Below are 10736 nucleotides of genomic sequence, written 5' to 3' on the forward strand. Positions count from 1 at the left end.
AAATCCTAAATATATTTCAGTACTAACATTTGTAGGATAATATACTTGCTTTTAAAGTTTTTCCTAATACACAAATGGCCCATAAAACAGAATCTCAAGATCACATAATTTTCACAATCTAACTTCCAAATCACTCTATTTTATTGTAATGGCCTAAAGTAATTGGGAGTGTGTGTGTGTGTGTGGGACATCCCCAGAGGGGGATGTGCAGGAAGCAGCTGGTCGGTGTTTCTCTTTCATCGATGTTTCTAACTCTCTATCTCTCTCCTTTCCTCTCTGTAAAAAATCAATAAAATATTAAAAAAAAAAAAAAAAGACTAACCACATTATCTTTTGGGGAAAGGCTTTACAAAGTCCCTTCCAAATGTGGAAGATGGTTTCCCATAAATGAGTATATTGAAAGGCCTTGAAACAGGATGTGCAAAGCATAAAGGAACTTGTGATAAGCTTGCATGAACATTTAAACATCCAAACAGGGTTTTATATGCTTTAAGATTAGCAAACATAAGCAAAACCTGTTAAAATAAGTTATACATTTATTTTGTTATTAAAAATAAACTCCAAATAAGTTAAAAAACAATTTAATTAAATGACAATACAAAAGAGTTCTTAAAACAATAAACTTATTAATACATCAATATGTAGGGGGGAGGTTGATTCTTGTTTATGGCTCTTGGCTAGTGTCAGGATTTTAGAACAAGCCATTTTGTTTACCATTCGATTTCATGAGAGACTACTCTTTTTTAAAAAATATTTTTTTATGGATTTCAGAGAGGAAGGGAGAGGAAGAGATAGACAGAAACATCAGTGATGAGAGGAAATCACTGACTGGCTGCCTCCTGCACGTTGGACTGAGCCTGTAACTCAGGCATGTGCCCTTGACCAGAATTGAACCTGAGACCCTTCCCTCTGCAAGCTGACACTCTATCCCAGCCGTGGGCAAACTACGGCCCGCGGGCCGGATCCGGCCCGTTTGAAATGAATAAAACTATTGAAAAAAAGACCGTACCCTTTTATGTAATGATGTTTACTTTGAATTTATATTAGTTCACACAAACACTCCATCCATGCTTTTGTTCCGGCCTTCCGGTCCAGTTTAAGAACCCACTGTGGCCCTCGAGTCAAAAAGTTTGCCCACCCCTGCTTTATCCGCTAAGCCAAACTGGATAGGGCGAGACTACTAAATCTTTAAATCACAATATATTGGGGGGAAATAAACTGTTAGCAACAAGTTCCACCTCGTGGATGACCTGGTTTTACTCCCTAGAACCAAATGATTTTTTCCCTATCCTTAGAGCACTGAAATTCTATGAGGTGACTCATTTTTGATACCTCTTTCCGTTCTAAGTCAGATGTTACTAGATGAGGACTACCAACCCTCTAGCCCTGTCATTGAAAATTTTTGTTTAACAATTACATTTTATCATTTCCAAACTATTCTCCAATTGTTCTCCTTTACAAATATATCTAGTACTCGTTTCATGGGTATAATAGGAAATTTCCATTGCAAAAATATGTTGATAAATGCCCTTAGTTTTTAAACTTTTATTGTACTCTTCATAGATATAAGAGAGTAGAAAATACAAAAATGGGTGATGTGACTGCCATTTTTAAATGGAAGCATTTACACTTCCAATTCAATAGCTGCACTAATTTTTTTCAATTCTCACCTGAGGATATTTATTGATTTGAGAGAGAGAGAGAGAGAGAGAGAGAGAGAGAGAGAACTAAAAAAAACAAGACATCAATACTTTGTTACTACTTTCTTTAGCATACTTAACAGAAAACTAGAAAAGAAAATTATATTTGTATGCAATCATATATGAGCAGGTGTTTATGTTCTAAAAGCCAACTCTGACATGACTGACACAGACACACTGACAAGTGGAAAATAAAATAATATATATAATAATTAAAACTTAATTTAAATATAGCCTAGTGGTTAATAGTTGTCAACAATATTAAAAAATGCACTAATCACGAACAAAGAAGAGTGCAAGAGTCTTACTTCTTAATCACAAAACGAATTCTTTCCTTTGCAAGTAATATCCTTTCAAGGCGAGGAATTCCGTAAGTAGATGGCCTTCTAAAAGGAATTCCTTCTGGAAGTCCTTCTACATAAAGGTCTTCAACATGTGACTGGAAAAGAGGGTATGGGATCGTCACAGGACCTTTGGCTTTTATAGCTTGAGCTTTAAGGTTGAAAAGAGAAAGAGAAAATCATTAAATGACAAGGATTAAGCACAAAATAGTTGAATATGTATTGCTCTGTAACTTACATAATTAATTTTTACTTTTGTTTATTGTAATTAAATCAATAAAACAGTACAAAAGAATTAAAAAGAAAAGAACACCAAAGATGCCAATGGTCTATTTAACCAAATCTGTAATGAACTAATGTATATTTTGAAGTAATGTAGACCTAGCTAGACTTTCTCTTGAAATCTGAACATAAATGAACCCAGAAAAACAAATCAGTTGATAACAGCTAACTCATACAATATGTAATGAGAGCAGTATTTTTAAACATTTAAAACATTAGTGTAAAAGGATTTTCTTTTAAAAAACTGAAGCAGAAGATTTACCTAAAAATTCTGCTAGATTTATTTATCCAAGAAGAAAATAATGCAACAGCTGCAAAAAAGTGGAAAGCATGGGGAGTGTTAAGAATTAAATATACTCAATATTGTAATATCTTTATATGGTGATAGTTACTAGACTTATGATGATGATGACTTTGAAAGATATAAATGTCAAATCATTATGTTGTACACCTGAAACTAATAATGATGTATGTCAACTATACTTTAAGAAAAGAATAAACTATAATGAGTAGACATTGATTTTATTAAACAAACTATGAAGGGTCAGTTTTTCTGAACAACAGGAGACATTTAAATATCACTGAGTATTAAATGTTTTTATTTGTTATAGTGGAACTGAGATTAAGACAATGCCTTCCTCTCACCCAACTCCCCATTTGAAATGACAAGGATTAAACATAAAATCCTTTTGAGAGGTGAAATGACATGACGCTAGGATACCGGAGTTTTAAAATATTCTTACATCAAAAAGAGATGGGACAGAAAAGAACAAGAAAGAAAATACTGTAAAATGTTAAAGGTTATTGATCTTGATACTTAGAGGGTCTTTGATTCTTTACTTTTGTTTCTGTTTGGAAATTTTCATGATAAAAAGGTATTAAGAATATCAATTATGTTCATCTATAACACAGGCACATTTACACTTAGTACTGAAATTTTCACAGGTAAGCCTTTTGTCACTAACTAAAGCAATGCCACATTTTCTATGACTACAGACACATTTCAGACACATTCCATTATTCTTTCCAAGACTTCTATATTATTTTAATACACACAGCACAGTTACCTAAAATGCTAAGTACGCTAAAAGAACAGCAGAGGTGCTAATGACACTGCCAACAGAGTCCCAAAGCTAAAGTGACTCCTACGGATTCCCTTCAAGCTCTCCTCCCTCAGGAGTTCCCATCCGAACAGCCCCACTTTATTTTGCTGGTACTTTACGTAAAGGTTTATTTGCTAAACATTAATATTTGTACTATTGTTTCGAGTATACCATATTACACATTAACAATGAGATAGATTTAACATCCTTTGTTGATATACATCTGAAAATCATGTCACATATAACAATGAAAATAGCTTCCCCTAAGGCAGTGGTTCTCAACCTTCCTAATGCTGTGACCCTTTAATACGGTTCCTCATGTTGTGGTGACCCCCAACCATAAAATTATTTTCTTTGCTACTTCATAACTGTAATGTTGCTACTGTTATGAATCGTAATGTAAATATCTGATATGCTATATGTGTTTTGTGATGGTCGTGCCCCACAGGTTGAGAACCGCTGCCCTAAGGCAATCCCCATGTTGTGGTGCTTCTGGTGTAGAATATATTATCCGTTGTTGCTTTCCAGTGGACCAATTAAAATCACTGGCAAAGGCTCTGACTATTGAAAAATGGGATAACTACTAAAAAAAACTGCTGAAAATATTAAGGAAAAGCTATTTAATTTATTATTAAATTTACTCTAAATCATTGATGGTTAAGTAATCATCTGTGATAAAGAGAGAAATGTTCACTTTAAGTTTATTAAAGTACATAATGCCATTGTGACTTATCATTTAAAAACTTCTCTTAGAAAAATTCAGTGATACAGGAGAGCACCACAGAAATGAGATTGTCAAGTTAAAATTCAGAACATTATACAATTTCACAACTGACTGCAAAGAATCCTCCAAATGACAACAACAAAAACCCCCCAGCAAAACATGATCTTTTAAAATACTAGTAATTGTTGCACCTAGCCGGTGTTGCTCAGTGGTTGAGTATCAACCTATGAACCAGGTCACAGTTCGATTCCTGGTCAGGGCACATGCCTGGGTTACGGGCTTGATCCCCAGTTGGGGTGTGGAGGAGGCAGTCAATCAATGATTCTCTCTCATCATGGATGTTTCTCCCTCTCCCTCTCCCTTCCTCTCTGAAAAAAATAAAAATATATTTTAAAAAACAAAATAAAATAAAATAATCGTTAAGATAGAATATTATTTAAGAAAACAATCTTCCATTAAATCTCCAAGAACCAGGACTTCGCAACAAATACAGTGGGGCCTTGACTTACGAGTGTCCCGACCAATGAGTTTTTCGAGATTAGAGCTGTCTCTTGGTGGATTTTTTGCTTTGAGTTGCAAGCTAAAATTCGGGTTACGAGCCAGCTTCAGATACCCCACTGCTAGTTGGCGCAGCGAACGTCACAGTGAACGCCACAACATCAGCCCAGCATCACGTATCTCACTCGTTCACTTTAAGATTTGACATACGAGTAATTTGAGTGATGAGCTCCGTCACAGAACGAATTAAACTCCTAAGTCAAGGCCCCACTGTACAGGGTAAGGCAAAAGTAGGTTTACAGTTATTCGTCTAGAAAATAATACAGCCGAAACCGGTTTGGCTCAGTGGATAGAGCGTCGGCCTGCGGGCTCAGGGGTCCTGGGTTCGATTCCGATCAAGGGCATGTACCTGGGTTGCGGGCACATCCCCAGTGGGGAGTGTGCAGGAGGCAGCTGATCGATGTTTCTAACTCTCTATCTCCCTTCCTCTCTGTAAAAAATCAATAAAATATATTTTTTTTAAAAAAGAAAATAATACAATACTTAATAAATAATACAAGAATAAACTGTTTCACATACTCACAAGTGTAAGTCTACTTTTGCCCTACCCTGTATATAAATAACCCCCCAAATATACATGCTGAAAGTTTAAACAAAGATTCAAATATTTGGACAGATACTATCCAACGATCTTTCCAGGGACAGATATACAAGTAAGGCACAATTCACTAATAGAGCTGGACTTGCTTACTCACTTTAGAGGAACAGTAACTCCATTGTTAAAAAGCTTATAAACAAAATATTACAAGAATTTTTGAGTTTAGACTTACCATATTTTCTTTCAAACAACTCTTCAACTTGTTTACGTAGATCAGTAATTCGAGCATTCCATTTCTCTGAAAATTGAAAGTTAAATCTCAATAATAAATCCCTGTTTGGGGGCACTAGTAAGTTCTTAAGATAACCCAACATCTAATGATGTTTTCTACATAATATATCCTAATTTTTAATAATCCATCTTCATCTATATAATTTTACTGCTTTCCTAAGAACTTCTCCAATCTGGTAGTTCTTAGAATTGGTTCAATAGGAGATTATAGGGAAGGTTTTAAAGTGTATTTTCAAAACATTTCATACCAAGTACATCTTTTTAGCCTAATGTTTCTGAAAAGTATGAGAGCAGAAAAGACCAATATAATACAATATTACAAAATGGAGGCCAAAAAAGGGAAGGTCTCCAAGGTCATTCAGGAAACTAAGTTGTATGGAAATGAGACTTTATGACAAGTTCAAATATTAACATGTTATCTTAAAAATGTACATAAGCTAAATGTTTTATCTATTCAAAATAGAGATCACAGCACAATTCACCACTAATATTTTATTTAGTCCCTTCAAAAGGCTACATACATCATCCATTGGAGTTTGGTTATATTAGCTGCTGGCAGTTACACAGAACAAGATGTTAAAGTATATCTTAAAGAAGGTTTTAAAGCTAAGAAAAATAATTGAATTACTAACTCATTAATACTGATTTAAAGTCTACCTATAACATCAGAAGATACAATGTCTCATGCTTTGGTAAACCCAAACTATGTTTAAACAATGTAAAGTTACTTCAAACTGCCTGCAGTTTTCCTCAGATTAGAATACAAGACAGTAATACATGTTAAAGCATGCCCCTAAAGAATGCCTTTTATCACTAACAGAAAGAGTTCAGAATCAAAGGAAACACGCCTGCATTTAACCAAGAACTTACCAAAGTTGAACTCCCTCACTTTCCGTTTCCCGGCGTTGGCAGGTTCGGCGGCTGGCGGCTGGGGTGGCTCATTGCTCTTTGGTCTCTTGGTAGGTGGAGAATAATCATCATCTTGAAAAAGAAAACTGTCATCACTGGAGGAACAGACTAAATGACTGACAGCCACCACCTATTAAATCCTCAACAATTGAAAGATATGAGGGGACATGAAATATTTTAGTATTGTCATTTTCATCATATTTTTCCCAGTTACATTTGAAGTTTTCCTACTCTTTTGAGATGTGCTCAAGTGAATATATCTCATTTTCCCTGTTGTCTTCGTTTTTTTACTTTGCTTCATTTGAACTGTCATTATAAAATTCCCCTTTTCCTCTCATAACTGCTCTGAGATAGCTGCTAGAATTATATTCAATTTATCTGTCAAGAAAAAGGATTTTAATGGAGACAGCTAGCTGGGGAGAGAAAATACAGCTTGAGCGGAAAATATTTAAATTTGTATATAAAATTCAAGCATACATAAACAAGGGAGGTTGAGTAACTGTAACTATATATCAAACAACACACAAACAAAATTTATAGAATTAAAGAAATAGGACTACATTATTTGTGAAACAGGTAATATTGATTTGGTCAATACAAAACCTATGTAGAAATGAGCAATCAGACATTTAAGCACAGAATACAGACTTTTCAAGACATTTGTAGTAAGAGTTCACACTAATTTCCTCATGGATATGTCTGTAACTCAACACTGCTATACCTTAATATAGCTAAAGCTAGAATTAAGGACATTTGGCTCAAATAAGGACATTTGGCCATCGTATAGTCTCTGAAAATGTCAAGTGGCACACTACTAAGATTTCTGCTTAAACACCATGTATAAATTATTGAAAATATAATTTAAGACATCTGTACTTAAAAATAAATGACAGAGAAGAACATAATTACTGTGTTAGACACTAGCAATAACAAAAAGATACCATTAAAATACAAACTACCTTTTTAGGTCAGTATAACTTTCATTCTCATTTTATAGGTAAAGAAATAGGCTCAGAATGTTATGTGACTTAACCATGTCACATCATTAGATACTGTACCTGAGATTAGATTATGAGCAAAACTTTTCTTCCTAAACTAACAGGTAAACTATCAAACAGATAACATGAAATCCAAAATCAGCCTAATATACAATGTTGCCTGAGAGAGCAATAGATACTAATCAAGGAAAAAATCTGACTAATGCCTGAAATACTTGTATCTCATTGCTATATTGCATCAGAGTAACCGATATTGTTGCCCTGGAGCCCTGACTTTGGGTTCTTCCTATAATGCCAACAGATGTTCTGGAAACCTGTAATTATTTACTGACTATTCTAACCAACAGAAGAAAAAGGTACCAAAGTCACCAATACCAGATAAGGTGTTATTATGACTCATCTATGTGCTAAGAAAGACAAAGATGCTAATTTCAGGAAAACATCATATAGACAACTTATGACACTATAAAAATTTTCATGTGTTGCCCAGCTGGCGTGGCTCAGTGGTTGAGTGCCAACCTATGAACCAAGAGCTCACAGTTTGATTCCTGGTCAGGGCACATGCCTGGGTTGTGGGCTTGATCCCTAGTAGGGGACATGTAGGAGGCAGCCAATCAATGATTCTCTCACATCACTAATGTTTCTATCTCTTCCTCCCCCTTCCTCTCTGAAATCAATAAAAATATTTTAAAAAATTGTTTCTTTATGAGAATACCACTGTAGAAATGCATGTTCAAATTTAGAAGAAAAAAACCCATCTATGGTAGAAAACTATTTAAAAAGGACAAACTGCCCTAGCTGGTTTGGCTCAGTGGATAGAGTGTCAGACTGTGGACTGAAGGGTCCCAGGTTTGATTCCAGTCAGGGGCACATGCCCGGATTGTGGGCTTGATCCCTAGATGGGGGCATGTAGCGGGCAGCCAGTCAATGATTTTTTCTCATCATTGATGTTTCTATCTCTCTCTCTCCCTTCTCCCTTCCTCTCTGAAATCAATAAAAACCTTTAAAAAAAAATAAAAATGACAAATAGTAAAATAAAACTTTTTTCTGTCACCTGGGCTTATAATTATTAAGTTACTACAAGAATTAAAAGTGGCCCTAACCAGTTTGGCTCAGTGGATAGAGCGTCAGCCTGCGGACTCAAGGGTCCCAGGTTCGATTCCGGTCAAGGGCATGTACCTTGCTTGCGGGCACATCCCCCGTGGGGAGTGTGCAGGAGGCAGCTGATTGATGTTTGTAACTCTCTATCCCTCTCCCTTCCTCTCTGTAAAAAATCAAAATATATTTTTTTATAAAAAGAATTAAAAGTGGTCAAAAGATCTATAATAGATTATTAAGTAATTAGATTCAAACCCTAAATAGAAACATTTGAGAAAACATTAGGTATCTTTAAACATTTGGCGTTCGCCTGGCTGGCGTGGCTCAGTGGTTGAGCGTCAGCCTAAGAACCAGAGGTCACGGTTCAGTTCCAGGTCAGGGTACATGCCCAGGTTGTGGGCCTGATCCCAGTGTGGGGCATGCAGGAGGCAGCCGATCAATGATCCTCTCTCATCATTGATATTTCTATCTTTCTTTACCTCTATTTCCCTTCCTCTCTGAAATCAATAAAAATATTTATAAATAAGTAAATAAACAAGCAAATAAATAACACATTTGGCCTTCAATTCTGAAAACTTGATGAGAAAGATAAACACTTTTCCACTGTCCAGATTTTTAGAGGCTTAAGAGTATTTATATGCTAGTTTCCGAAGATGAAATGAAATATACATTTCACCTACGAATATTATCAAAGTATTTTAAACATTCAATATTAATATTTCTGCTTAAGCATTAAGCAATGGTATTTAAAACAAAAGTATTTTCCCTATAGGATAATGTCATCTAAAATATCTATAGATCACCAATTAAACAGGTTGTTAATTGAATTACATAAAATAAAAGCTGAAAGCGTATAAAATAAAAATATAGCTGTAGGATGGTAATGAAGAATTGCAGTTATTAATCTCAATTATAATCTAAACTGTTTAAAATTGAGGCCAAGATGAAAGGCCAAGAGTGGTTTTCTTAGTGTCAATATCTCATATCTTCAGTCTATTTTACAAGAGAAAGAATTTAAAAGTATAAATATATTTACAAAAGTAACCTCAGTGATCATAAACAGGGAAAAGGCAAACCTGGGAGAGTATTTAACAAGAGAACATAAGATTTACAATCTTTAATCAATATTATAAAATATGAAAAAGTGATAAATAATGAAGTTCAATCTACTAAATGGGAACAAATACAAAGAGATGAATCTAATTATTCGTGCTGATAAAATATCACGCCACACATCATATGAAACATGGAATAAAGTCACAATAGCAATGAACTTAGCCACACCTTAGATTTTTTTCTCCACTTTCTGCTAAAAAACAACTATAATTGGTGTTGAGAAAGGAGAAAATATGTTTATTGACCTCAAAATCAAAATTATTTCTCTGTATCAGAGAATATCAAATAAAGCTCCAAGAGTTACTTCTAATAATTGGGTCCAGCAATAGTACTGTTTCCTAAATAAGTGGAGTTTTAACATTATGAACCACTTTTGTGTAAAAAGACACTATTTCAGGATGCTTCAAAATTTAGCCCAACCTATTTATAGCATCAAAATTAAAAGCTTATAAAACAAGTTTCAAAATACTTAAATATGCAAAAGCTGTTATTCAAGACTATATAACAGTTATTCTACCAGTACTAACACAAGTGACTCCACACCTCAAAAAATGGCAGCAACAATTCCTAACTCAACATTCGTATTTAGAAATAAATCTTTTTTTCTTAGCATCATATTTACAAATACACTTATCAATAAAACAGACTTCGGAGCTAAAATTTATTACTGCAATCTTATTGATGAGTGTATTAATAGAATATAAAACATTTTCTGATACTCTAGTTTTCAATATAATCAAATTGGTAATTTTTAAAAATATATATATTTTATTGATTTTTTGCAGAGAGGAAGGGAGAGAGATAGAGAGTTAGAAACATCGATGAGAGAGAGACATCGATCAGCTGCCTCCTGCACATCTCCTACTGGGGATGTGCCCGCATCCCAAGTACATGCCCTTGACCGGAATCGAACCTGGGACCCTTCAGTCCACAAGCCGACGCTCTATCCACTGAGCCAAACCGGTTTTGGCCAAATTGGTAATGTTTTATCAGATAATCTGACACTTATTCCAAGTAAACAAAAAATAAATAAATAAATTCAACCAGACTATGTATTTCCTTTAAAATTACTCAAAGC

General features: G+C 34.6%; 1 protein-coding gene across 11 annotated transcripts in view; it reads right to left on the minus strand.

Moving 5' to 3' along the window:
* GTF2I (general transcription factor IIi) overlaps positions 1 to 10736 on the minus strand; it is a 96084-nt gene that overhangs the window by 30212 nt on the left and 55136 nt on the right. For all 11 annotated transcript variants that reach the window (XM_006770866.2, XM_006770862.2, XM_006770864.2 and 8 more), the window contains 3 exons: positions 6408 to 6518; positions 5479 to 5544; positions 2009 to 2192 (listed from right to left, as the gene is read on the minus strand). In XM_006770866.2, coding sequence (XP_006770929.1) covers positions 2009 to 2192; positions 5479 to 5544; positions 6408 to 6518 — 361 coding nt within the window. The remainder of the gene's footprint in view (positions 1 to 2008; positions 2193 to 5478; positions 5545 to 6407; positions 6519 to 10736) is intronic.

The sequence above is a fragment of the Myotis davidii genome, unplaced genomic scaffold, assembly GCF_000327345.1.
Source record: "Myotis davidii unplaced genomic scaffold, ASM32734v1 scaffold424, whole genome shotgun sequence".
In the NCBI taxonomy this organism is placed as follows: Eukaryota; Metazoa; Chordata; class Mammalia; order Chiroptera; family Vespertilionidae; genus Myotis; species Myotis davidii.